A 27,891-nucleotide genomic window follows, 5' to 3' on the forward strand; every position below is an offset into this window, starting at 1 on the left:
TGGGGTGAGGTTCCAGAAACCCACTGGCTGAGCCCTACTGGACAAGAGGAATCAGGATGTGGGGCAGAGGGACGAGGCCAGGGACACCAGACACCTTTGTGGTCTGGGCCTCTGTGCCAGCACTTACTTCCTGGGTTGTGAAATTCCCCTACAGAAAATAACCTTCCTGCTGTTCTGACAGGGGTGCTAGGCAGAGGCACAATGAGGACAGGCCTTAGGCACTGGACAGGGGCACCTCCTGACAACAGTTCCCTGAGCACCTCCTATGGGCTTGGTGCTGCTCTGTGCACTTGACTAACATGAACTCATCTAATTCTTCCTGCAAGGTGAGTATAACCATTATGCCCCCTTTATAGGTATGGGAAACTGAGGCTCAGCGTGGGTAACGTGCCATGATCACATAGCTAAAGGATAGGAGAGCCTGGCTCTGCTCTTTGCTACCTGTGGCCCATCCTGCCTCTGCCCCGAGCCATCCATGACAGATTCTCACAGCTTCACTGTGACGTCACAGGGCTGCCTTTACCCCTCAGTTACTCCGGAACCAGCACAGCACAGGGTTTGAGTGGACAGATCTCAGTTTTTCCTGGACCAGAGACTCTGCCTCTAAGCCCATTTCCTCACCAGTCAGACGGGTCCGATAGCCTCCTGTGGATGGGCTTTGTGGGGTCCTGAAGGGGGAGGACCAGGCCTACAGTCCTTGCGTCCCTGCTGAAGGGCCTCAGGCATGTGACTATTTGTCTCCATCTCATAAACCAACGTGAGAATTAAATGAACAGCAGACCATGGCCCTTAGCCTGGTATGTACTTGGTGTTCACTACATGTGTTACTTTTCTTCCTTCAGTTTTTTCTGCGATGAATGTTACTGAATACCCTATTGTACATAGCCACACTTATTAACTCCTTGCGTCCTCATAAAGCGGTTCCCCATGTGACATCCCTGGACAAGCATCACCTGGGAACTAGCTGAAAGTCCAGGCTGTCGGCCCACCCCAGAACTGAATCCCACTGCCAGTGGGTCTGGAGATCTGCCCTCCGGGAGATTCTGACATAGCGGATTGAGAACCACTCACTTCTAACAAGCTGGGAGACTGGGGTATTCTTATGCCCACTGAACAGAAGAGCAAACTAAAGCTGAGGGAGGCTGACCAGCTCCAGGTCACATGCCTGCTTGTCTCAGGGGTAGCATTTGAACCCAGGCCACCAGGCAACAGTCTGTCCTAGGAGCACCCATTGTGGACCCTAATGATGCAAAGCTTATGTAAGATGCTAGTAAATTCTAGGTCATGTCAGTGACTGTGGCCCCAGAAAACAGACAGACCCCCTTCCCTGCCACGCGGGATCTGAGGGCGACAGGAGGCTCCCTCCCGTTCCCCAGCCCCACAGGCAAACCACAGCCATTTCCAACCCTTTATTGGGGCTCTGTCAGCCCAAATAAATATAATACATTAAACCCAGAGCTGAGGGAATCGTGCACCCCAGGAGGTGCCCCCAACAACCCCAGCGGGGCAAAATAAGTTAGCGGGGGGGCCTGCCAAAGGCCATGCCATCTCCCCGGCTGGGCAGGCGACGGCGACTGGACTCGCATACGCTGGTCTAAAGTGCATCTCAGTTCTGTGGTCCCGTGTCTGTATGGCCCCTGGCTGGGCCACTGGGATGGGTGGGCAGGAGGTTCCCGGTGGTCACACCGTGCCAGCAGTGGTCACCGAGGTTCTGTGTCCATCTGTCCATCTGAGGGGATGGCTGTGTGGCCTGGCGTCCTCAGGAGAAGCTGTCGTCGGGATGTGGCTGGGAGTCGAAGGAAGGGTCCGAGATGGTGATGCCTTGATGTAGCTTCTCCAGTGAGAACTTCATCTGGGGGAAGAGGTGAGCGCTGGGGGGGTGATGTCACCCCCTCATCCTGCAGCTGAGAAACTGAGGAAGGTCCAGAGAGGCCATGCCCCCTGCCGGGGTCACCGTGCTACACGAGTGGAGCCATACTGTACCCAGGTTAACTTCTTACAGGCAGCAGATGGGAGGGGCCCGGATGGCCTGGGTTCAGGTCCGGGCTCTGCTGCTTACTGAATGACCTTGGGCAAGCCCTCTCCCTGTCCCAGGTACCTCGGCTGAAGGATGAGTCAGTAACACACCCTCTTCACCAGGTTATTTCGGGATCTGAGGGGTGACCACCTAGGACCTGGCACACAGGAGGTACTCCATGCATGTCGTTCTTACTCCCTGCGGTGCGACCTGGGGCGAGTTTGATCACCTCATCCCTCAGCATCCCTCTCTTTTTTTTGGTTAATCCTCACCCTATGATATATATATATTTTTGGGGGGGTACGTGCCCCTAGCAGGAACTGAACCTGGGGCTCTCTGGTCCATAGGCCGATGCTCCAACCGCTGAGCCAAACTAGCCAGGGCCCAAGGATATTTTTTCATTGATTTTTTTTTTTTTTTTTTTTTGATAGAGTGGGAGGGAGGGAGGGAGAGAGAGAGGGAAACAACAACGTGAGAAACATCAATCAGCTGCTTCTGGCACGCCCCATACTGGGGACTGAGCCCATAACCTGGACATGTGCTCTGACTGGGAATCAAACTGGGACCTCTCAGTCCATGGGATGACGCTCAATCCACTGAGCCACACTGGTCCGGCAAGCATCCCTATCTTTTACATGGGGGGACCAGAGCATCCCCCTCATAGGCTGGCCATGAGAAGCAGTTGGTCATTTTGGCACTAGAACAGCCCAGCTTGATCAGTGTCTGCTGTTAGCATTCATGTGAGAAGTCAACTCTGTGCACATGGCAACTGGAGAGGAAAATAATGAGAACTTAACACAGGATGGGGAGGCCCCGCCCTCCCTCGCTTTGAGGGGTGGTGTCCTCGCTTCTAACCCTTCCACCCTGTCCTGCATGGCCCTTCCCAGACTGAGCGTCGTCTCAGCATGATTCCGGGGCAGTGAGGCCCTAAGGGAAGTCTCAGCATCATGCACCATAGTGACCAGACGATTTTCATGGTCACCCACCAGCTTAGGCTCTGACACCCTTGGGCGTCCAGCCAATGCCAGCTGCGGCTTCCCACACCCGCTCCCCACATCAGGCACTCACCCCAGGCACCTGGGATCTGTGCTGACCCCCACATTTCCTGAGCACCTGCTGTGTGCCGGGCACTGGGCCCCCACCACCAGCAGCACACACACACATACACACGTGTGTACCATGACCTTGGCACTAGTCCGACGTGAGCTCCTTTATCCTCTTAATAGTCTGAGGTGATGTCAGTCACTATTCCATTACAGAAAAGGAAGTCAAGGCCCCAAGTCACTTGCACAACAATGTCACACACAGGAATTTGAACGTGGTCCTCTGAATCGATGTGCCCCTGAGCTCCAGGGGGCGTATGGGACAATCCCTTCTAGAAGTGAGAGCCCAGTATCCTTTGGAGAACTTCTCTCCCACCCTTATGTGATCCCTTCGTCACCCCAAAGGGGATGGGACTCAGGGAACACCCTCGCCCACCCTGGCCTCTGACTGGTTCAGGGCCTGTGACCTCAGCAGCCCGTGACAGTGAGACTTTCCTTTGGGTGTCGGCCTAGAGCGGCAGGTCCACCTTGGTCATGCTGTGGGAGAGGATGCCCAAAGGCAAGCCAACCCTGGGGGCAGGCAGTCAGAATATGGCAGCAGAGACCAATGCTTAGGGCCCATGAGAGGCTGGATCCAGCCATGCCTGAAGTCAGCCACCCCTGGCCTGTTCTCCCCAGGATGAGAGCCAATAAATTCCTGCTTCCATTCTGGTTTTCCCGGCAACCCTGGAAGGTGGGGGGGGCTATCAATGGCTTCCTCGTTTTAGGGAGGAGGAAACAAGCCCGGAGGCCCCTGCCGCACCTCGGGTTTGAGTGCAGGGTCCCACAGCCCCGAGCCACACCTCGTCCAGGAGCTCCACCGAGGCCCGCAGGATCTGCCTCCACTTGTGCACCTCGACGCTGTGGAACTGCTTCTGCAGGGCCAGCACCTCCGCCCACTCCGCGGCCGTCTGGGGGAACTTGCTGTGGGGGGTGGGGCTGGAGTGAAGCCTTGGCCTCCCTCGCCTGCCCAAGCTCCCGACCCGCCAGGGCACCCACTCACTCCTTGGCCAGGGCCAGACTGTGCCAGGACTCGAAGGTGTGGGCCGTCCTCTCCAGGGACCAGAGGCGGTAAAAGAGGAGCACGTTGAGGGCGATGAGGACGATGAGGCTGGGGGCAGGGGCAGAGGTCAGGAGTCAGGCGCACACACACAATCACGACTTGAAGGGACAGCACAACTCCCCCCTCTTCAGAGGAGGAAGCTAAGGCTCAGAGAGGGGGAGAGACATGCCTAGGGTCACACAGTCCATAAGCAGCAAAGTCAGGGTTCAAACCCAGCCTGCCTGGCGCCCGCACCCCTAACTTCCATGCCAAATAATCGTACTGGGAGAGCCGAGGTCTCAGAACAGAAAGGGCTGCAGCCAGGGTGAGACATGAGGGGAGGGAAGTGCAGGACACAGGACCCTACCTCACACAGATCCTGAGGAGGCAGTGGGGAGACAAAGAGGTGAGAGCCGCCCAGCTCACCCTGCCGCCCAGCCCTCCCCGACCTCCGCCCAGCAGAGCAGGCCACACAGCCTCACCGGGCGCCGCCGCGGGGGACAGGCTGCCCAGAGGCCGGGTCTGGCCCACCTGACTCTCACCCCCAGGGTCCGCTGGGACCACGGATCTCACCTCCGTTTCCTGTGTCCTGCCCCCCACACCTCCAGACCTTTGTGCACGTGGGTCTCCCTGCCTAGCCCTCTGTGGCCTCAGCTCAGCAGGCCTCTGCTTTCCCAAGAAGCCTCCCCTAACAGCCCTCCTGTCCTGCCCACAGGAAGCCTTCACTGGCCTCCCAAGGCTTCTCTACCAGGCCCTGCCCTCTGCCTGCACCTCCCCATCCGGGCCCTGTCCCCTCTGCCTGCGCCTCCCCATCCGGGCCCTGTCCCCTCTGCCTGCGCCTCCCCAACCCGGCCCTGTCCCCTCTGCCTGCGCCTCCCCATCCGGGCCCTGTACTCTGCCTGCGCCTCCCCAACCCGGCCCTGTCCCCCTGCCTGCGCCTCCCCATCCGGGCCCTGTCCCCTCTGCCTGCGCCTCCCCATCCGGGCCCTGTCCCCTCTGCCTGCGCCTCCCATCCGGGCCCTGTCCCCTCTGCCTGCGCCTCCCCATCCGGGCCCTGTCCCCTCTGCCTGCGCCTCCCCATCCGGGCCCTGTCCCCTCTGCCTGCGCCTCCCCATCCGGGCCCTGTCCCCTCTGCCTGCGCCTCCCCATCCGGGCCCTGTCCCCTCTGCCTGCGCCTCCCCAACCCGGCCCTGTCCCCCTGCCTGCACCTCCCCATCCGGGCCCTGTCCCCTATCACTTTGGTCATGTGCCAGGACTGTCTGCCCTCAGATCTGTTTGTCACTACTGTGTCCCCAGCATCACCCAGTTTAGGATTAGGTACAGAAAACATGAATGAAATGTTTAAGTATAATTGCTGCTTTTGCATACCGCTCCTGGTTCACCAAATTTCGCCTCGTTTGGGTACCTGCTCCTCCAGGAAGCCCTCCCGGCCTGGGTGAGAGCAGGTCTCTCTAACCTCCCAGGCCCAGAGCTCCCCCTCCAGCAGGAAGACTTCCCCACGATGAACAGAGCAGTACACAGTGCACGGGCTCTGCTGGGCGCACCTCGAACACCCGCTCCTTCCGTCCTTGCTCCGAGGTAAGCCCACACTCCCACTTAAGCTGAGGCCCGAGAGGTCAAGCACTTGCCCAAGGTCACACAGCTAAGCTGCAGATCCAGGCCTGTCTGACCCTGAGCGCGGCCTCCGTACTCACACAACGCTGATGAGCACCAGGGCGCTGGGGATGCCCGTCCCGGGGCCCTGGTCCACCGGCGGTTCTGAGAAGCGGGAGCTGAGGGAGCCTGCGAGAACATCTTGGAGTCAGAGAGACGCACCAGCCCACCCCACCTGGGCCCGCTCCTCTGCCTGCCCTGCCCAGGCCTGCCCAACGCACCCGAGGTGTGCAGGCCAGCCCGGGCGCAGGGGTCAGGGTCCGGGTGCTGGGGTCCATCACCGTGACCCCTCCAGCTCAGAGGCCGCTTCCGCCTCCGCAGGCCTGACAGCAGTCCCCGGGCGTCCTTGCCGCCTTCCTCCAGGGACAGCTTCTCGGCCTTGGCAAGCTCTCGCTCTGCGGACACGAGAGAGGGCTCTGCAGGCCTGAGCTCAGCCGCGCCACCACCCCGTCCTGCCTTGGCCGACTCCGTCCCTACCCAGGTGGTGGAAATAATCCTCGATGCCGCTCCAGGAGTTCTTCTCAATGAGAGACTTCACCAGGCTCCAGGGCTGCTTCCGGTAGCGGATCTCAGAGGACACTCTGGGGTTGGGGGAACGGGATAAAGGAGTTGGGGTCTGACTCCAGCCTTGCTGCCCCATTCCCAGGGGTGCTCTCACCCCTAATTCAGAGAGGGCCCGGTGTACCCACAGACAAAACAATCGCATCCCCCCACCCACCCCCGGCTTCCCTGTGATACCCGCTCACCCAAGTGGCGGTCAGTCAGCTAGCCCCTCTCTGCCCACCCCCACTGCCCTGGCAAGTCTCCCGTCCGTAAGTCTGCCTCAGCACCGCCCACCCGGCCTGGCGGCTTGACACACACTTCAGCCCCGAACCCCTTCCTCCTCGCTGCTGCATGCAACTCCATCCACGTGGGGGTCAAAGGTAGCTCGGCATGTCCCCCATCCCGGCCAATGGCAGTTCCACCCTTAGAGGTTCAGGCCGACACCTCTGGGTGTTCCTGGCCCCCAGGGACCAACACTTCTGCTTGCCTGCCGGGGTGGCAGCCAGCATTCTGCTGCGGGCTTTGAGCGGGGAGTGGGGTGGAGGCAGCTCTCACCGGAGGCGGGCCTTGTTCCGCGCAAGGCCCAGGACGCAGTAGCGGTGGGCAGTGTAGAAGTAGTCCTGGTACGGGATGCCCTGCGTCAGCACCTCGGAGTCCACCACGCAGCCCCCCGCCTGCGGGCCACGCCGAAACAGCGTCTGCAGGGACAAGGGAGGGAGTCAGGGCCGCCCCACCGGGCCGCCCCCCCCGGCCGGCCACTGCCTGGCTCACCTGTGTCTCTACCACAGAGGCGCTCTTGGGACCCAGCGGGTTGCTGATGGGAATGGTGTAGGTCAGCACTCGGCGCTGACGGCACTTGCTGTCCCCACTCCAAGGGCTCAAGGTCACGTCTGGGCAGGGAAGAGCAGAATCAGACCATTCCCCAGCCCTCTGCCCTCAGGCTGTAGACCCTGCCCCAAACCTGCCCTTTCTCCATGTCCCCACCTTCCTTGGGGACACCTTTTAGATGTTGATGACAGCCAGAACCTTTCCCCCTCCCTACACTTCTCACCTCTCTTGGGGACATCTCATCCCTTTCTGCAGCCTCAGTTTCCCTCTCTGTACTCGTCCTGGCTTCCCCCTTGAGCCTCAGACCAGGATCCTGTGAGCTCCTGAACACTTTGCCCTGAAAGTCCCTGGCCCCGCACACCCACTGGCCTCCGTCTCTCTTCAAACCTGCCACCCTCCGGGCCCTATCCCAGGGTAGGCAACTGTCCTCCAGGCTCCCCCAGAGACAGCTTAGGATTAGGATTAGGTACAGAAAACCTAACAGCCCTCCTGTCCTGCCCAGCAGAGCAGGCCACACAGCCTCACCGGGTGCCACCGCGGGGGACAGGCTGCCCAGAGGCCGGGTCTGGCCCATCTGACTCTCACCCCCAGGGTCCGCTGGGACCACAGATCTCACCTCCGTTTCCTGTGTCCTGCCCCCCACACCTCCAGACCTTTGTGCACGTGGGTCTCCCTGCCTAGCCAGGGAGCCCCGGGCCTGGACACCCCTCCCCTGCCGGCTCCTCCGCGGGTCCCGTGGTCCACCCTTCCACTCCACCTGCAGCTGTGGCGTTCCTTGTCCACAGCTGGCCGCACGGGACCAGCTCAAGGGGTTTCCCACGTGCCTGCCCCCAGCCTTGGGGCCCACCTCCTCCCCTTTCCCTGGAAGACTGCTCCTTCAGGCCTTAGTTTCAATTTCACATCGTCCAGCAGCCTTTCCTGATACCTCAGGTCACAGCTACCCCTGACACACCTCATTCTCACTAGATTCTGGGTCACCTGTCCTGGTCTCTGCACATGGGCACTAAATGTAAGGTCATTACGTTGTATTTATGGAATGTGTGCTACAGGCTACTGTTCTAGGAACTTTTGTGGGTTTTTTTTCTTCATTGATTTTAGAGAGAGAGGAAGGGAGAGGGAGAGAGAGAGAGGGAAACATCAATGAGAGAGAAATTGACTGGCCGCCTCCTGCATGCCCCCCACTGGGGATTGGCCCACAACCTGGGCATGTGTCCTGACCAGGAATCGAACCAGTGACCTCTTGGTTCATGGGTCGACGCTCAACCACTGAACCACACTGGCCGGGCCTAGATACTTTTCTAGTATTAACTCATGTCACTCAGTTCTCCTGAGACCCTGATGAGGCGGGTACTGTCATCATACCTCTATCATGTGGAAGAAACTGAGGCACAGAGAGGCTGAACCCTGCTGGTCAAGAGGCAGACCACTCTGGCCTCACCTCCCCTGCACACAGCGCCCTCCCGGCCGGTGCCCCCCACCTCCCCCCCATGCCCGGGAAACCGCAGCTCCCACCTGTGAACTTGCACTGCTCCAGGAAGCTCTGCAGGAAGGGCGAGTCCGAGAAGAGCATCTGCTGGAGCCGCTCGGCGCCCACGTGGAAGACGGAGTTGATGAGGAGACGGCCGGAGAGGTCAGGAAGCAGGGCAGCCAGGTCCGCTGGGCACACAGAGGGGCAGCTGCTGAGGCCCCTGCTCCTCCCTTCCTCAGAGCGGTTCCCCGGTTTCTCCCTGGTGACCACTCCTCCCCACTCCTGGCCTTGTGAGGTAGATGGGCAGTCCTAGCCTCCAGAGTGGACACTGTGACACAGTACACAACTCGGCCCCCTGTGCCACCAGGGTGACTTTAGGGTGGCGTAGGCCTCAGGCCCAAATAATCAGAGCCACCATGACTGGTTCAAGGGGGAGTGACCACCCAGGCCCAGCCAACTGCATTCCCAGTGATCACAGCTCACTGGCCTGTGGCTCTTGGCCACAGTGATTGGTTCAGGGGTGTGTGTGACCCTAGGCCAGTAACTGGCTCAGAGGGGTGTGTGTGACCCAGGCAGCCACTGGGATCCTTTCGGAAGCTGGCTCATTCTCCACTCAGCCAGCCCTGGGGCCTTCAGCACAGCCCCTGGAAAAGCACCCTTCTCCCGGCTAGGCCTGCCTGGAGCAGGGCAGGGGGCCCCCTGCTTCCACGAGAGAACCTTCCTGAGAACACCTTGGCACAGAGAAAGGGGAATGACGATGCTGGAAATAGTGATCATCAATACTCACTAACCGGCCCAAGCACTTCACAAGTATTAGCTCATTTAATTCTCTTAACAATTCTATGGCGTGGACATTACTACTGCTAATCCCATTTGTCAGCGGAGAGGCTCAGAGGTTAAATAACTCGCCCAGGTTACGTACCTAGGAACCACGGTGGCCAGAATTTGAACCCTAGCCATCTGGCCTCGGTCGGTGCTCCTCTCCACCCTGCCCTGCTACCTTTAAAACAGAGCTCAGGACAGACAGCTGTCCAGCACCATCTGAATGCCTTACCTGCCCACTCCCTGGGTTTTTAGTCTGCTAAGCTAACCAACCCCTTGCTGAAGCCACTCGGAGTGAGGCCTGTCACGTGCCACTGAAGCCCGCGATCCGGGCCACCTGCCTCACCTTCCTCCCCCGTGGACGAGGAGGAGTTGCTCGTGTCCGTCAACAGCTCCTCGTTGGGCAGCAGGTCCAGGGGGCCCAGGGAAGTGGGCCCCTCGGGTGGGGTGGGCTCGGCGCTGGGAGGTTCAGCCACCAGAGTCACTGTCTGGCTGGAAGATGCGTCTGGCTGTCTGTCTGTCTGCTCCTCCTTGTCCTCTTCTGCCTGCAGATAATGGCGTAATCCAGCCTTGTCCCACCTCCACCCCAGCCTCGGGGCCCCCTGAGGGCCCGCAGCGGCCACAGGAATTCCCAGCGCTCACAGACGTGAGAAAGCCGACGCAGGGACGTCACAGTACATGAAGGGCTTCCAGCTGAGCTCCAAGAGGCCCTGGGGCCATCCAGACGAGGGCTTCTCTCAGCCCCTTCTGGGCTTGTCTTGGATGCCTAGGCCACACGCCTTCTTATGCCTGTCCTATCCATCTGTCTGTCCTGTCCACGCCTTACCGTGTCCTACCTCATCCACCCATTCCTCTCTTGCCTCTTCCGTCTCTCGCTCTTTCCATCTGTCTTCTCCCCTTTCCCTGTCTCTCCCATGCCCTACCTGTCCCTGTTTTCCTTGCCCATTTCCCTAGCTCCATCCTACCCCTCCATCTATTCCCTCTCTTACCCCTCCATCCACCTCCCCTGACCATCCCCTCCCGGTACACCCCCCCGAATCTGTCCCTCTCCCCGACACCCCCTCTAGCCTTCCTCTGCCTCTTCCCCTCAGCACCCTCCTCTCTCCTCCGCCCTCCTGCTCACCCCATGGTCTGCATCGCTGCTGGCTCGGGAAAGGTTGGGGGTGATGCGGCCACGGCGCGAACCCACTGGGCTGGGCTCCTGGCTGTGGTCGGCTACCCCTGAGGGAGTGATGTCACTCAGGGCAATCACATCTCCTACGTCCTTGGGGCTCCTGCAAGGAAAGGGAGGGTGTGGGATCACTGTTTCCTTGAGACCCCAAACACCCTCCTCCGTCCACCCCGGAGTCCAGGAGCTCTGGACACAGCCCCTCTCGTCTCCCCAACCCTGGGAACCAACTGTCAACCTCTGACTCACCCCAGTCCGTTCAGCTGCAAGGGGCAGACATAGTCCTCATCCTCGCTGGTGAGGCCCAGCTCTGAGCCGTAGCACTGGTGCACCAGGTCCCAGAGCTCTCGGGGACTCAGCGTCTGGCAGACAGGACGTGGGCGGGTTGGCCTCCACCTCACCCGGGCCAGAGCCCCTACCCCCCTACCAGCCTCAGCTCTCCCAGTGCCCACAGGGCAGCACGGTCCTGGCCCAGATCCCACACCCCAGGACAGCCCGGTGGGGGGAGCCCGTACGCTCATCAGGTTGTCACAATACTCAACACAGCTACGGGTTAACGGTCCCAGTATTACAGAGAAGAACCCGAGGCCCAGGGAGAAGCCATGTGCACAAGGTCACACAAGTGGTGCTCAGGGATTCACACCCAGCCGGCTCCAGAACCTCCCTCCTACCCCTCATGGTCCCCACCCATTTCTCCAGTGTCCTCCGAAGCCTTGTGCTCTCAGCCACCCGCGGCCAGAAGGGGAGACGACAGTACCGACGACAGCAGGACGACAGCAGCACACACTCACTGAGCCGTCACCGTCACCGTCACCATAGCTGCTAGGCATTTCCCTAATCCCTTCACACGAGCTAACTTCCTCCTCCCCTTTCCCTGGAAGACTGCTCCTTCAGGCCTTAGTTTCAATTTCACATCCGTCCAGCAGCCTTTCCTGATACCTCTCAGGTCACAGCTACCCCTCTGACACACCTCATCCTCACTAGATTCTGGGTCACCTGTCCTGGTCTCTGCACATGGGCACTAAATGTAAGGTCATTATGTTGTATTTATGGAATGTGTGCTACAGGCTACTGTTCTAGGCACTTTTTTTCCCTTCAATATTGATTTTAGAGAGGAAGGAAGGGAGAGGGAGAGAGAGAGAGACACTGATGAGAGAGAACATTGACTGACCGCCTCCTGCATGCCCCCCACTGGGGATTTGGCCCACAACCTGGGCATGTGCCCTGACTGGGAATCGAACCGGTGACCTCTTAGTGCATGAGTCTTTAAAACAATGCCGTTCGATCGGTGCTTTTTTTTTTTTATCCTCACCTGAGGACACTTTTCCATTTTTCTGTTCAGATAGAGTGGGAGGGCCCTGGCCGGTTTGGCTCAGCGGTTAGAGCGTCAGCCTACGGTCCACAGAGACCGGGGTTCGGTTCCCGCTAAGGGCATGTACCTTGGCTGCAGTTTGTCCCCGGCCCTGGTTGGGTCGTGTGGGTGGTGGCCACTCGATGTGTCCCTTTCACATCGATGTTTCTCTCTCTTCCTCTCTCTCCTTCCTGCTCTGAGTAAAAATTGGAAAAATGTCCTCGGGTGAGGATAAAAAACAAAAAAAACAAAAAAAGAGTGGGAGGGAGAGAGAAGAGGAGAGAGAGAAACATCGATGTGAAAGGACACATCGAGTGGCTGCCACCCGCACAACCAACCAGGGCCAGGGCCAAACTGTAACCGAGGTACACGCCCTCAGCGGGAATCGAACCCGGGTCTCTCTGGACCGCAGGCTGTTGCTCTACCCACTGAGCAAAACTGGCCAGGGGACCGATCGGTGCTCTTATCATTTTAATACAATAACACTGAGGCACAGAGGTGCCCGAGTGGCAGTGCCAAGTTGGGATCCCAGGGGCTGGTCTAGCACCTGTAACTAACCACTGGACTACCCTGCCTCACACGAGATGACACTGCCGAGCACTTATTCTGAGCCCAACTCTGGCTGCTATGAAGTAGGGACAGTCCCCCTCAAACCAATGGGGTTCAGTGATTTACCAGGTCACTCAGCTCCTCGGTGATGGGGCTGGAACTCTAACCCTGGCAATCTGGCTTCATGGACTAAGCTTTGAACACGGACGCTTCGCCTGAGCTGTGCCCACGCTCCTCTGGCCCCTGACGCCCACAGCTGGAGCAGCCCCAGAGGACAGGACGTGAACACTGCTGGAGCAGCGGGCCTGGCCCTCTGAGGGGCTCCAGCCCACCAGCAGCAGACAGGGAGCCATACCAACCCAACATCAGCCACCCTCCCTCCCTGCCAGCAGTCCTCTGATTTGTTTGGGGTGGAAAACTTCTCCAGCCAATTTGTCTTTCCTTTGCCACAAACCCAGCTTCCTTTGCAACAGCTGAAGGCAGTCATGTGACCCAGTTCCAGTCAAAGAAATACAAAGGGAAATCTGCTAAAGGAGGCTTTTCCTCCCTAATACAGGAAATTCTACTTCCTATCCACCCTCCCCTCCTTCATGGTTGGGACACTTATACGAGGGCATGAGGTCTGACGCTATAGCAGCCACTTTGTAACCATGAGGCAGCAAGCATGTGAAGAAAACATTCATCTGCAGAGGATGAGAGTGTGGAAAAATGGACAAGAGCTTGGAACCCTGATAACACAGGGAAGCCTTCAAACCCACCCTGGACCACCTGCCTCCAGCCTCTTACATGAGCATCAGTGGGACCCAGTGGTCGAGTGGAGTCCAGAACCTGACTGCGATGGGTCAGAAACCGGCTCGATCACATAGAAGCCCATGTGAGCAGGGGCAAAACTATCCTTCTGTGCCTCATTGGTGAGATAAAGATAACCACCATACTGCCTCATAGGCTGGTTGGGAGGACTAAATGAGTTAATTCATGTAATGCTCACATCAGTGCATGGCACTGGGTAGCACCGTAAGTGTTAGCTAATATCACTGAAGGAATTAATTCCGTATCTGCTTAAACCATTGGTTGGCATTTCAGTCACTTACAGCCAAATGTATCCTACGTAAACCTACGTGATCACAGTGGGCATTCCAGGAGAGCCCGCTCGGAGCTAAACATGATTCAAGCCCGGCCGGTGTGGCTCCGTGGTTGAGCATGGACCCATGCACCAAGAGGTCGCCGGTTCGATTCCCAGTCAGGGCACATGCCCAGGTTGTGAGCCCAATCCCCACTGGGGGGCATGCAGGAGGTGGCCAATCAATGTTCTCTTTCATCTATGTATCTATCTTTCTCTCCCTCTCCCTTCCTCTCTCTCTAAATATCAATAAAGAAAAAAAATGTAAAAAAAACATGATTCAAAATTAAGATTTGGGATTTAAGAAAGATAATATAGTGCCAATAATAATAACCGTATTATAGTAAGTATCCAGTGCAGTGTATGCCAGAGGTTATCAAAGCACAGTCCAAAGATTTCTGGGGGTCCCCTAGGCCCTTTCAGGGGGTCCATGAGGTCAAGACCATTTTTATAAGTATGATAAGCATTACTAGTAGTATAAGACGCTACTTTTCTTTTCACTTTGACTCTCCCATGAGTACACAGTGGTTCTCCAGAGGCTGTATGACAGGGGAGGCTGTTATTTTTCTGGTGGCTAATGAAATACGTGCTTGTGTATCCTTGTGCTTAAAAATTTCCCCGTTTCAATTTCTAATATAGTAAATATCAGTCGATATAACCCACTTACACAAATGCTCTTTGGAGTCTACAGTTACTTTAAGGAGTGTACAGAGTTCCCGAAACCCTAACATTTGAGAATCACGGGTAGATTCTATATTGGGTACTATAACTTTATACTGATCACATCTAGGATTTACCCCAGTCATGCCCATTAATAACGTTTTGTCCTGAAACACATGTAGTGTCATAGTGTGACAGAGACATGCATGACCATTAACATTTAAATTAATTACACTGAAATTAAACACATAAGTCTTCAATCACACTAGCTACTTTTTTTTTTTTTTAATCCTCACCCGAGGACATTTTTCTATTTTTTGCACAGATAGAGTGGGAGGGAGAGAGAGGAAGGGAGAGAGAGAGAGAGAAACATCGACGTGAAGGGACACATCGAGTGGCTGCCACCCGCACGACCAACCAGGGCCGGGGACAAACTGCAACCGAGGTACGTGCCCTTAGCGGGAACCGAACCCGGGTCTCTCTGTACCGCAGACCGACGCTTTAACCGCTGAGCCAAACCGGCCAGGGCCACACTAGCTACTTTTTAACAGTCCCATAGGCACACGTGGCCAGTGGCTACCGTCCTGGACAGCAGGGACAGAGAGCACGTCCCTCACAGCACCCAGTTCCGTGACACCGTGCTGATACACAAGATAATAACCATGTTGTTAGCTCAGACCAGATCTCGATGCCACGTATACCAAACGTTCTGGTGAATAAGGGGCCGTGGGTACACATTTCTAGTGGGCAGGGTCCGCTGCTAGAGCCCATTGCCCCTCACAGGGCCTGCGGAGGAGCTGCCGATATGTTGGACCAGATCCTCAAGAAGAGCTGGGCGGCCCTGCAGCTCTGCACCCCTGGCCCACCCCGAGGCCCCTGCCCAGGCCTCATCCGCGCCCACCTTTTCAAGCAGCGCATTCTGCCAGAGGCGGAAGATGAGCAGGAAGCAGCGGTCCCGGGCTCCGAAGGAGGTGAAGAAATGCTGCAGGAGAGAGACGGGGTGTGGGAGAGACACGGACGGACAGGGGGGAGCTCCATCCCCATCCAGCTCTGTTCCTGATCTCCATCCTGATGCACATCCATTCACTCCTTCCTTCATTCATTCCAGTGTTTATCCTGTGCCAACCTGGCACTGGACACTGTAGTCACAGTGATGAGGACATGGCCCCTGGGCCTATCCCCTGGCCTTGTCCCCAGAGCTCACAGTCCAAGGTGTGTTTCTGTGTGAGTGTGTCCCCGTCTCCCTTCCTGTCTGGGCACTGGTATGAGGCAGCCATCTGGGGACCACAAGGCAGTATCATGAAGACAGAATGGAGTGTCAGGGAAGGCTTCCCAGGAGAGGGGACACTGAGCCGTAGATATGTGGGAGGAAGGCTTTTACTCCTAATCCTGTCTCAGAGCCACTGTGTGAGGGGACGGACTTCAGGGACGAGAAAGCAAGAGGCTGGTGCCGAGATCCAGGTCACAGATGATGGGAGCCGGAGCCAGGGCAGGGGCATGGAGAACAAAGAGAAAGCCACAGACTGAGCGCCTTGGGGGGGGAGAAGGGAGAGGCTGGCCGAGATCCGGGACCACACGGCCTTGTCAGCAGGCCCTCGCACTCACCTTCTCGCTCTCTGTGCAGATCTGGATGGCATTGGGGATCAGCTTGGCTGTCTTTTCCTTCTTGAGACACGTCACTTCCTTCAACTGGATGGAAATCTAAGACGGACAGGCGGGTCAGGAGGGGCCAGAGCCCTGCCTGCCCCAAGCCCCTTCTCACCCCAGGTCGGCTCACTGTCGTCTCCCAGCGGAAGATGTTGCTGTAGAAGCAGATCCAGTTCTCGGAGAGATACAGGCGGCCCTGGAGGAGGATCTCGCGCTGCAAGGCACAGGAGTAATCTGAGGCGGCCAGGGGAGAGACGGCAGACACCTGTGTCACATGGCTGGCCTGGCCGGCACCCAGGCGGGGAGGGTCGAGAGGGCAGAGCTGGAGCTCAGGGTCGGGTCCAGGCCTGGGTGGGCATCAAGACTCACCCACAATGAGGCGTTCGGCTTCGGGGAGTTTGCTGAACAGTTTCCGGAAGTCTTCGTTCCGCTGTTTGTACGTGGGGCTCAGCATCTGGGGAAAGTCAGGGAGGTGTGAATCCAGATGGGGTTCATACCCTAATTCTGCCCCACTACACTCCCAGAAGCAACTCAGTCTCCTCTGCCCCAGCCACACAGGCTGTCCGAGGCTTCAAGTCTAGCTCACTCTCGTTTCCACTGCCAGCAACGCAACAGTAGCCACAATGAGAACTCCCCTTCACTGATTTCTACATGAGCCAGGCTCCACGTCACAGACCCACCAGCATCACCGACTCTTAGTGAAAGTTCCCTTCAGCTGTGCAAGGTTGGGACTGTTTCTCGAGAGAGGCCCAGAGAGGTTCAGCAACTCACTCAAGGTCACACAGCACATAAGTAGCAACAGAGGTGTGACCTGAGATCTGCTGACCCCAGCACCCACTTCTTGACTGCTGTCCCCTTCCTCCCACCCCTCCAGCAAGTCCCCTGCCCGACACTTACACTGTACCAGCTCTGCATCTTCTGCAAGAGAAAGGAGTGCAGTCAGAACAAGCCCCTGCTTCCCCCACCTTCCACCCTCGCCCCACCCTGCCTGGGCCTGTACCAACCTTGCTATTGCGAATGAAGTTCCGGCTGCCCAGGCTCTGGGTGCTGGGTGTCCCGGGCACCCCACCCTTCTCTGAGGAGCTATCTGACCCCTTCTCCACCATGGTGCCTGGTTCTGGCTCAGGTGGGGGTCGGCTTGGGGGCAAGAGCTGCAGCCGCTTCCGGAGAGATGGGGAGCTGCTTGGTGTGCTCCGGCCAGAGTGGGGGGTGGTACTAGGGGTAGGAGGAGGAAGAGGAGGAAAAACCAGCTGGGGTGTGGAGACAGGCATCTTTTGGGAGGCCTCAGTCCACTGATCCCCACATATCCATTCAACCCCACTTCCCAGCAGCAGGTTCCCTTCCTCTGCACCTCGCTTACTTCCTCTGCACCTCGCTTACTTCCTGTGACCCAGGCATAAGAAATACATGTCCTCATCTGGTTGTCGGGTAGGTTCAACAAATCAACACATGTACAGTGCTTCTAACAGAGCCTGGCACACAGTGAACTCAATACACCTGCTGTTTTCTGAGTTAACATATTAGTCATTTGTACAATAACTACTTACTGGGCAGCCCCTTCTCCTCAGTTGCTTGAGCTAAAAACCTAAGCATCTTATTTTCTTTCTTGCCCCCCCTCATTCTGATCTGTTAGCAAGTCCCACCTCCAAAATCTATTTCCATTATATACCACTTCCCCTGCTCCAGCCTCCTGCACACCAGTAGCCCCTACCATCTGCTCCCCACATGCAGCCGGAGTGGGCCTATGAACCCAGGTGAGGTCAGGTCAGGAACCCCTGGCTGAGTCCTCACCAGGCTGCACCTCCATTCAGCTAAAAGCAAAGTCCTTACCTTGGCACCCGAGGCCCTGGCGTGGTCCCTGTCACTCCCTCCACGCCAGCCTCCTTTTGTCCCTTAAGCCCACCAAGTGCGTGTCTGCGTCAAGGCCTCTGCCCTTCCATTCCCTGTGCCTGAGCATCCTTCCGCAGCCCCAGCATACGCCGCTGTCTTATTTCACTCAAACGCTCTTTTCCAGGGGCCCAGCCTGAAGCGGCCCCCGGCCCCACTCACACTATCTCAACTCATCCTCGTCACGTATTCGGTTTGTTCACTGTTTGGCCCAGACTGTGAACTTCAGGAGGGCCTAGTTGCCACTGTGTCCCCAGCACCCAAAACTGTAGCTGGCACACAGTGAACTCTGAGTACACGTTGGTGGCTCCATGAATAATCCGTGTGCTGCCTAGAGCTGGGAGCGGCAGAGACCACCAGATGTGGTTCCGCCTCAGAGGATCGGCCTGCCGCTGCGGGGCAGCCCCAGAACAAGCAGAACCCGCAGGCGTGGAGACACAAAGTGTCACAGGGCTGGGGGTCAGTCAGAGAACTTCAAAGGGACACTCGTGTTGACTTTGTGTCAGGACCTAACAACAAGGCGTGTGATGAACTACTGTTCCTCACTCAACGCTGTGCATTTGATACTCTCACCAACCCACTTCACAGAGGAAGAAACTGAGGCCCAAAGTAGCAAACTGCTTGTCCACTGTTTAATTCAGAGCAGGATTCCAACATGGGGGACTCAGTCTCCCCTCAGGAGGAGGTGGGAGTTCCTCAACCACCCGGGGCTCATCAAACTTCTCTCCCTTGCCTCCAAGGTTTAGCACATGCTCTTCCCTTCATCCAGACTGTCCTTTCTTTTTTTCTTTTTATTGATTTTAGAGAGAGATGAAGGGAGAGAAAGATGGAAACATCGACTGGCCGCCCCCTACATGCCCCTCACTGGGGATCGGGCCCACAACCTGGGCATGTGCCCTGACCAGGAATTGAACCGGCAACCTCTTGGTGCATGGGTCGATGCTCAATCACTGAGCCACAATGGCAGACATCTTTTTTTATCCTCACCTGAGGGCACTTTTGCATTCATCTTCAGATAGAGCGAGAGGGAGAGAGGAAGAGAGAGAGAGAGAGAGAGAGAGAGAAACATCGATGTGAGAGAGATACATCGACTGGCTGTCACCCACACGACCCCACCCAGAGGGACAAACTGCAACCGAGGTACGTGAGTTAGCGGGAACCGAACCCAGGTTTCTCTGGACCGCAGGCCAACACTCTAACCGCTGAGCCAAACCAGCCAGGGTTGTCCTTTCTCTTCTTTTCCTGGCAAATTCTTATGCATCCTTTGGGATTCTCGCTCCACACCTCCTCCCTCCTGGACACTGTCCCCCTTCGGTGAGTCCCCACAGCTCCTATCCCAGCTCTAACCACTCTGCCCTGAGCACTCTGTGCTGTCACTGTTTAATGACAACTCCATTCCCCCCGAGATCTGTAAGTTCCTTGTTGTCTTGGTCACTGCTCGGTCTCCAGTATTGCTCAAGACAGGCACCAGGGTAGGCATTCATGTCATACTTGTGAAATGAATTTGTGGAAATAAACGAACTAGATGGCCACCTGGGCCACCACCACTCCTCCTAGACTCCACCTGCTCCCCAGTTCTTCCTGCTCCACCCGTCCCGCACATGCAGCCAGGCAGAGCCTGTGACCCCGTCAGGTCAGGGCCCTCCTGCTAGGCCCTCCCCTGGCGCATCCACTCCAGCTAGAGGCCCAGGGCTGGATGCTCTCGTGCCCCCTCCCTCCCTCTTTCCCAGCTCCGGCATTGACCGTTCCCTTTGCCCAAATGCCCTTCCTCCCATGACTGCAGGGCTCCCTCACCTCCTTCAGGTCCCTGCTCAGTGAGACACGTCTCCAAGACACCCTCCTTCCCCTCTCTATTGAAAACACACTTCCCACCTCCAAGCACCCTTCCTCTCCATCTCTCCCCTCAGCACTTTCCTGACCTGACCTGTGTCTGTCCTTGCGTCTTATCCTCCCACAAGGGGTGCACTCCAGGGGCAATGCAGTTATGTTCCCAGCTGCATGCTCCTCAGCACTTGTTCTTGTGGACAGAATGAATGAATGACCCTCCGCCCCCCACCCCACATCCCACCCAGAACTTGGATTCAACCAGTCTGCAACTTGCCCAACCCTCCGAGGGCTCAGGCCGCAGCTGGTCTGTTTGTCCACTCCCCTGTGTGACCTTGGGCGAGTGTCTGAACCTTTCTGAATGATTTTTTGTGTGTTTTGTTTTGAGTATAATGGGAATATAACAGTATCCACCTCACAGAGGACACGCATACATACAGCCCACCACATGGAGGGCTGTCTGGTTTGGTCATTCGGGACTGTCAGGATGGAACGGAGTCCATGGTCCTGCCACTGCCCCGGCACACCTGTGTCTAAGATGCTACACCGGCCCCGCCAGGTATGGCAAGACACCTCAACCTGACTGACCCTCTCTAACCACACACTGACCACCTGCCGTGCACCGGGCACGGACACACAGAAGTGAGCAAACCAGGTATAATCCCTGCCCGCAGGACCTGGTATTCTGTGTAGGGAACAATCAATAAGGAAATATATAAACAAAGATGATAATCTCACTGACACGAGTCACACCAACGGCACCAGCAACACCTGGAGGTTGTGAGAAATGCAGATTCTGGGGCCCACTACAGCCCTCCTGAATCACAGACAGGGTGGGGCCCAGGAGACTGCTGCATGTCCCAGCTGGACGACCACAGTGACAAAGGAGGGCTAAGTGGGCGGATGGGGTGCAGGCACACATGAGCTGCCCCCGTCCCAGGATAAAAACAGATCTGAGCCCTGGCTGGATAGGCTCAGCTGTTAGAGCATCGGCCCGCGGACCAGAGAGTCCCGGGTTCGGTTCCCGCTAAGAACACGTACCTCGGTTGCACTGTGTCCCCAGCCCCGGTTGGGGTTGTGTGGGTGGCAGCCTATCGATGTGTCTCTCTCACATCGATGTTTCTCTCTCTCTCTCCCGCCCCCCTCCTTCCCGCTCTATCTGAAGATAAATGCAAAAATGTCCTTAAGTGAGGATTAAAAAAATATATATATATCTGACAAAGGGAGGGGGAAGACTGTTTAAGGGGCAGGAACAGTGAGTTCAGGGACAGGGTTGAGCTAGGCAGGCCTGAAGAGTGAGGTGGTCTGACCCCGGCCGGTTTGGCTCAGCGATAGAGCGTCAGCCCGCGGACCAATGAGTCGCGGGTTCGAGTTCAGGGCAAGGGCACGTTCCTCGGTTGCGGTTCATCCCCGGCCCTGGTCGGGGTCCTGTGGGAAGCAACCAGTCAATGTGTCCCTCTAACGTCAATGTTTCTTTCTCTCTCCCTTTCTCCCTCCCACTCTATCTGCAGATAAACAGACAAATATCGCCTCGGGTGAGGATTAAAAAAGAGTGAGGTGGTCTTTGGGGCTAGGAAAGGAGGACAGGCCCACCCACAGGTGCTGTGGGCTCTGGTCAGGAGTCAGGGCTTCACTGATGAGCTACGGCGGTTCTGAAGGAAAGCTGACCACACTCCTCCCCCGCCTCATCTCCTCCCCTCTGGTCTGAGCTGCGGACCTCCTCCACCGTCCTATCTCCTATCTCCGTCAGCCAGCGTCTAAGGACAGGTCTAACAGACAGACAGAGCAGGGCAGGGCCCACGCCCCCCGAGTCTTGCTCCTTCGCAGGAGGAACAGGAAGTGCTCAAGGGCAGACACAGCCCTGAGGTTGCCAATCAGGCAGGCTGCAGCAAAGATGGGAGGAGCCCCAAGTGGCTGGAGGACCGTTATGGGGGCAGGAACTCAGAAGAAAATGAGGTTTTGCCACCAAAGATACCTCACCTCCAGCTTCCTGGGCCTCAACAGGCCCAGAGCCCCCTCGGGTCAGAGGGGGCCAGACGTGCATACTGGGTAAAAGCGAAGCTGAACAGCCAGCGTCACAGGCAAAGTAGTTCTCCACAGCTGCAATGTCCCCACCCCCCGCAGTAGTACCACAGGTATGTTCCAGGCCCCCACAGAGCCATGAATCCCAGCCAAATCACACCCCGCCCACAGCCTTACAAGTATGCCACAGCCACAAATTCCCAGAAGTTACACGCACGCACACGCACGCACACACGAAGCTGCAGAGGGTTACAAATACACTGAAAACGACACAAAGTCCTAGATAAATTACATTCACACATAGAGCTGGCAAGAACATCTCAGAGAAGAGCTGAAAGCAAACAGTCCCAGCTACAGAGTCAGCAGTGAAAGAATACTCACAGCGGACCCCAGCTAACATAAGCACAACCTAGGGCAGCGGTTCTCAACGCCCTTTTCACAGGGGTCGCCTAAGACATAACAGTAGCAAAATTACAGTAATGAAATAGCAACAAAAATAATTTTATGGGTGGGGGTCACCACAACATGAGGAACCGTATTAAAGGGTGGCGGCACTAGGAAGGTTGAGAACCGTTGACCTAGGGAAATTAAGTCACAGGGTCCCTCAGCTACCTGGGTGTTCACCATTTGGCAGAGAAGACAAAGCAAAGGCCTGCTTTAACATGGCAAGGGATGGAGGTGGCAGCTGCTGTGACTCCCAGAGAACCCTCACACTCGCCCAGAAGCTGCAAAGGACTCAGAATAATGCAGAAAAAGGGGTTGTGGCCACATCTGAACAACACATCGGCCAGGTTATCGATCTAATGCACGGGACATGCTCTGTAAACTGTAACAGGGGAACAATGTCAATTATGATTATTGCTCCAGAGTCAAAAGTACCCCCCAAGGTCTCAGGAGGGAGGGCCCCAGGCCCACTAAGAGTCACGAGTCTCTTGCTCTTCACACACACACAAAGCCCCAGAGGGTCCCAGCTGCATACGTGGAAGCCCAGGCACATACATATAACAATGTCACAATAGACACACAACAGGAACTTTCACACAAAGGTGGACTCTGAGGTAAACTACAGGCACAAGCCCAGAGAGTCTCATTCATACATGCCTGGCCACCCTCGGACACACAGGTAACTGAAATGCGTTCACAGAGCTAATAGGTTCAGAGGTAAATTACAGGCACATTCAGAGGCTGATGGAAGTAGGAGTAAGCACAGTGCCCCAGACACAGAGGGTCACACATTACAGTCACAACCAGGCAGTCAACTCACAGGGACACTTACAGCCACAGACGGAATCAGGTGTAGATTACACACAAACACACACACCCCACACAGCCAGGGAGGATCACAGCTGTCTGCACCGGAGGAACCTAGACACATGCACACAAACTCCAAAGTCCCAATCTGACAACAGGTCTGATGGGATGAGAAACATCACACGCACAACCACAGAATGTCGTAGCCATACAAGCTGAGCCCCAGACTGACTACAGTCACAACCAGACACAGGCAGGGAACTTACAGTAACATATGGGGTTCAAGGTAATCTACACACACAGCCCTAGAGGACCCCAGAGGCCTGAACACTAGGAACACAGACACGCATACACAAACTTCCCAGACACCTACAATTCAGAATCAGAAACACCGGGCCCAGGCAGGGTGCAGGAGGACCCCAGAGGGCTCAGGCACGCGGTGGGCCCGCCACGCGGAAGCCCCCGTCCCCCACTAACCCCGACCGAGACACGCGATAAACCAGGACGGTGGAAGGAGGCTCAGACCCCGGAGGGGCTGCTCCTGGGCCTGCCCCGGGGCCGCGGCCTGAGGGCCTGCCCTGCCTCCAGCCCGGGTCCCAAGACCCGGGTCGGCCGCGCTCCTACCCCCTGCCTCCCAAGCAGGGGCGAGTCGGGCCGGGCCCCCCCCCCGCAGGCGCGCTCCCGCGGAATCAGCCCGGGACCCCAGCGCCAGCCCCGCCAACCTGACGCATCGCTCGCTCCCTGGCAGCGACCAGCCAGGCCGGGGCCTCCCCGCCGTCCGCGTGCAGCCCGTGTGCACCCCAGGACCCCGAGCCCCTCTCCCCGCCGGGCCCGGCCCACGTGCACGGGGTCCGGGCCCTGGGCTCCGGGCCCCCCGCCCCCACCGGTCCTTACTCGAACATGGATGCGGCGGCGGGCGCGCCCAGCCGCAGGGCAGGGCCGGGCGAGCGGGGCTGGGCCGAGCTGGCGTCCCGGCAGGACACCCGCCTCGCCTTCCGAGGCCGCCGCCCCACCGACCCCGCCGCCCGCACAAAAGGCCTCAGCTGCCGGAGGCCGCCGCGGCGTCACGCACCCCCTCCCGCCCCCGCCCCCGCGCGTCACGGCGCCGCCCCCGGCCCGCGAGCGAGGTGGGGGAGGGACCGGCCGCGGCGGGGGGCGGGGCCTGGGAACGAGGCCGGAGCGGAGAGGAGCCGCGGAGAGGGAGCCGCCGGAGGGTGCTGGTCACCGCCGCGGAGGCCGGCGGACACCGGGAGGCCCCCGCGGAGAAGCAGAGACGGGGGGACTTGGGGGCTCCGGGGGAGGAAGAGCGGGACCTTGCAATCGAGAGGGGCGCTGGGGCGCCGGAGATGGAGGGAGAGAGCCAGAGAGAGGAAGCTAAAGGGGGACGGAGACCGAAAATCTAAAGAGAGAGAGAGGAACACAGAGGCCGACGATTAAAACAAAACGCCGCCATGGCAGCTGCCTTGGCGCAGGCTGCCACCGCTCCCCTGGCGCCCCGAAAGGGGTCCCCAGCTCCAATGATGCCCCTGGCCGGGAGCTCCCGCCCCTCCAGAGCAGAACCCGCGAGGTGGCGTGGAGCTGGGGGTGGATGAGGTTCTGGGAAACCGAGGTGTTGGGGCGACATGCCCTGGGGGCAAGGGGGGTCGCGGCTTCGGGAAGGGTTGCCCCCAGGCGGTTCCAGCGCCTGGGTCTTGGGAACCCCTCTCCGACCCAGCGCTTGTCAGCCAGGCCAAGTTAGAACCCAGCCTCCCTGCCGCTTATCTATACTGTGACCTTGAGCAAGTCAGCCCAGTCCTGGGGATCCCACTACTGTGATAAGGGCTTTCCAACAGGGCAGAGTGAGGGGGGCAGCAGCGCCCTTTCACAGCCGGGGATACCGGGCCTCAGAGACGGAAAATGGTTAGGCCCAGGGTTGGACGGCACCCTGCCCTGAGGCCATGCGCCTGTCTCGGTTGGCCCTGGACTCCTCTGCCTTTGCGGGGAACACGGAATGTGCGCTCCACTCCACAGCTTCTGGCCAGAAGCATCCACGCACAGAGAATTGCTCCCACTCCTCTGCAGGATAGGCTGTTCCTTCCTCTAGGAAGAACACTCCATTTCCATCCCTCTCCCCCAGCTCCGAACTGTCCAACTTGACTTCGTTTTGGTGGATGGCAGGCCCCAAACTTGAGTCTTTCCTGATCCCTCCGTCTCATCACACCCACTCCAATCTGCAAACTCTGTAGCTCCACCTACACAATCCACCCAGAATCCAAATTCTTCGCCCCCTCCACCGCGCACCTGGCCCTGCCGCCTCCCTGTCTCCTGCTCCTGTTCCCGCCCCTACCGTCGGCTTCCTACAGGCAGCCAGAGGGAGCCTGTGAACCCCATTCAGGTCTCTGAGCCCTCCTGTGGCTCCACCTCATTCCAGCGTAAAGCAAAGTCCTCACCTTGATGCCAAAACACCGCTTTTACTTCACCTGCACCCCCCCCCCCACACACACACACACACACCCTCCAGCCCCCAACCTCCCTGCTGTTCCTCTAACTCACTAGACACATTCCTGCCCTGGGCCCTTGGCATTTCCTGTTTCCTAGGCTTGGAAGCTCTTCCCCTCAGTTCTTCCCTTGACTGTCTCACCCTCAGATCTCAGAGAGACCCCCTTCCGCCATCTCCCTGTCTCACTACTCTCTTTGCCTGTTTCTTGTTTTGAAATACTTTAACGTTTTAAATTAGAGAATGTTTACTTCAAACAAGAAAAAATATAACTGCCATCTATGTCCCCATTACCCATATATAATTGATGTGGACATTTTGCCCTTTTTGCTTCAGATCCTTTCTTGGCTTCTTGTTTGTTTGTTTGTTTTATCCTCACCTGAGGACATTTTTTTTTTTCCATTTTTTGTTCAGATAGAGCGGGAGGGAGAGAGTGGAAGAGAGAGAGAGAGAGAGAGAAACATCGACGTGAAAGGGACACATCGAGTGGCTGCCACCCACACGACTCAACAGGGCTGGGGACAAACTGCAACCAAGGTACATGCCCTTAGTGGGAACCAAACCCAGGTCTCTCTGGACCGCAGGCCAATGCTCTAATTGCTAAGCCAAACCACCAGGGCTTTTTGTTTGTTTTTTAAGAAATAAATGATTACAGTTACCACCAAAGGTTCAGATCCCAATCCTGTTTTCTCTGCCTCTGCCTTCGAGGTACACACTGCCCTGAAATTGGTGTTTTTCCTGGGCGCTTTTCCATCCTTTGTCTACATAGGGATGCATCCACCAACAATATAATAGGTACTATTGTTAAATGACTTAAAAAGATACACAGTTAGGCTCCTACTGTATCATTTTACAACCTGCTTTCTCCATCATCATTGTTTCTGAGATTTCTCCACGTTGACACACAGAGCTCTACTTCATAAATTTTAACTCTTCCTATGAGTTCACTGTTGGAAGAAACCACAGTGGATAATTCTCTTCAGGGCCAAAGTCGTTCTTTCCTCTTTCCCCTTTTAGCCTTGAACCTCCCAATTCCTGTCTCCTGGTGCCAGAACTGGTATTTCTTTGCAGAAGTTTCATTGTTTAAACTTTTTTTTTTTTTGCTTGTGAGCTGCAACAGGAAATACCTTTTATATTGGCTTCCAGTAGACACTTAGAAATATATAGGTAAAGTTACAAAAGTTGCAGGAAACCACATTACTCACTATGCCTCATACGCTGTTACTTTCAATTCTATCCTAATTCTGTTTGGAAAAAGGCTGATTGCAATGTACTACATTGGTGTCATGGTCCTTGAATGGGTCACGACCCACAGTGTGAAAAACACTGAGCTCAGAGTTGCTGGTCCCAGTGAGTGCTCCCAGCTGCCTGTTTTTGTTTGCCCATTTATTTTACAACTTCCAGTCAGGCTAAGGCCACCTTCTAACCGAACTCCAGCCCTCATCTGGACAGTGACAACCACAGGAAACCCACCCACTCTTGAGCATGAGTTCCTAGAAAGAGAAAACTCCTTGCCTGCCCCACCACCCAGGTCTCACCTCTCCTGGGGCAGACTCTCCAGGTCTGGAGTCCTCAGCAGCTGCAGGCGCTGGAGTGTCGGGGTACAGTGGGGTGACTCCCCATCACTGGATGGTGTTATCTGAATGGAGGGCACCTCCAGGAACCTCCAGGGCTCAGGGGCCAGGCCCTCAGCCCTGCCATTCTGTGGCTGCTGGCTCTGCCACTCAGCTGGAGGGACAAGTGAGTCCTGGGTCAGCAGGGGCAAGAGCTCGGCCATGGGGAGGGTCATGCCTACTTCGTTGGGGGCCGTGGACAGCAGGTGTGGTCTCTGGGGGAGAAAAAGAGAGGTGAAGGGGAGAGCTCCTGTCCAAGCTCAGCCCCTCCCCCCAAAAAAGATGAGCTGAGGTGCAGAGCATTCTGTGGGGGTCAGAGAGGTTTGGGTGGGACTCCTACCTCTGCCAGTATCCTCCCTTCATGACCCCGAGCCTCAGTTTCTTCTTCTGGAAACTGAAGGTCCTGATGCTGACATCTGGGGTGACTGAGCCCTGACATAAGGAACGCCTAGCCTAGGGCCCAGCACAGTAACAGGTCAGTGAATGTTCATGAAACCTGTTCAGGGCCAGGGTTTGGTTTTGGTTTTGAGTATTCACCAAGGCCAAGGCCAACCTTGGGTTTTCTATAAACCCACCACCCAGCTCCCTTGCACACACAGATCCAGGAAGGAGCCAAACCAGAGGGGCCCAGCGGCCTCAGGCCCGGTTGGCTGATCAAGAGAGGCCGCATCCAGGGTTTCCCCTCCCTGTTTGCTCAGCAATTGCCCCTCCCAAGACAAACAGCCGGAGTGTGGCAGGGCTGCGGCGGCCTCGATGGGAGGAAGCCAGGCCTGTTCCTGCCATTACAGCTGTAATAGTGGAAGCTGTCTGGGTCTGGGGAGATCAGATCAGTGTCTGTCTGTCCTCGCAGCGAGGACTTCTTGCTGCC

The 27,891-nt window shown here is 57.1% G+C and overlaps 1 protein-coding gene across 6 annotated transcripts; it reads right to left on the reverse strand.

Annotated features, from left to right (window-relative positions):
* Window positions 1-1,400: 1,400 nt before the first annotated feature.
* Window positions 1,401-27,515, reverse strand: GRAMD1A (GRAM domain containing 1A). Of its 6 annotated transcripts, XM_036274624.1 has the most exons (21): window positions 27,364-27,510; window positions 26,949-27,238; window positions 16,955-17,165; window positions 16,848-16,868; window positions 16,320-16,404; window positions 16,081-16,184; window positions 15,909-16,004; window positions 15,205-15,285; window positions 10,873-10,985; window positions 10,579-10,729; window positions 9,802-10,000; window positions 8,678-8,821; window positions 7,109-7,227; window positions 6,893-7,035; window positions 6,272-6,375; window positions 6,016-6,189; window positions 5,836-5,923; window positions 4,509-4,520; window positions 4,103-4,210; window positions 3,903-4,023; window positions 1,401-1,852 (listed from the first exon to the last, which is right to left on the reverse strand). In XM_036274624.1, the coding sequence occupies exons 1-21, from the start codon at window positions 27,460-27,462 to the stop codon at window positions 1,760-1,762; spliced, it is 2,556 nt and encodes an 851-aa protein (XP_036130517.1). In that variant the 5' UTR covers window positions 27,463-27,510; the 3' UTR covers window positions 1,401-1,759. The 6 variants fall into 6 exon arrangements, with proteins under 6 accessions (XP_036130517.1, XP_036130519.1, XP_036130518.1 ...); XM_036274626.1 differs by lacking the exon at window positions 16,848-16,868 and having other exon boundaries at window positions 27,364-27,515; XM_036274625.1 differs by lacking the exon at window positions 4,509-4,520 and having other exon boundaries at window positions 27,364-27,509.
* Between the last annotated feature and the right edge of the window lie 376 nt (window positions 27,516-27,891).

The sequence above is a fragment of the Molossus molossus genome, unplaced genomic scaffold (genome assembly GCF_014108415.1).
Source record: "Molossus molossus isolate mMolMol1 unplaced genomic scaffold, mMolMol1.p scaffold_m16_p_21, whole genome shotgun sequence".
Lineage (NCBI taxonomy): Eukaryota > Metazoa > Chordata > Mammalia > Chiroptera > Molossidae > Molossus > Molossus molossus.

Bases quoted from the DNA above. Each gene is read 5' to 3' on its own strand.
- GRAMD1A (XM_036274624.1), bottom strand. From the start codon at position 27,462: ATGTCAGGGCTCAGTCACCCCAGATGTCAGCATCAGGACCTTCAGTTT. The intron at 16,005-16,080 runs GTGAGCCGACCT...TGTCCGTCTTAG, and splicing joins TCTTCCGCTGGGAGACGACA to ATTTCCATCCAGTTGAAGGA. The intron at 6,376-6,892 runs GTGAGAGCTGCC...CCCCAACCCCAG, and splicing joins CGGAACAAGGCCCGCCTCCG to AGTGTCCTCTGAGATCCGCT.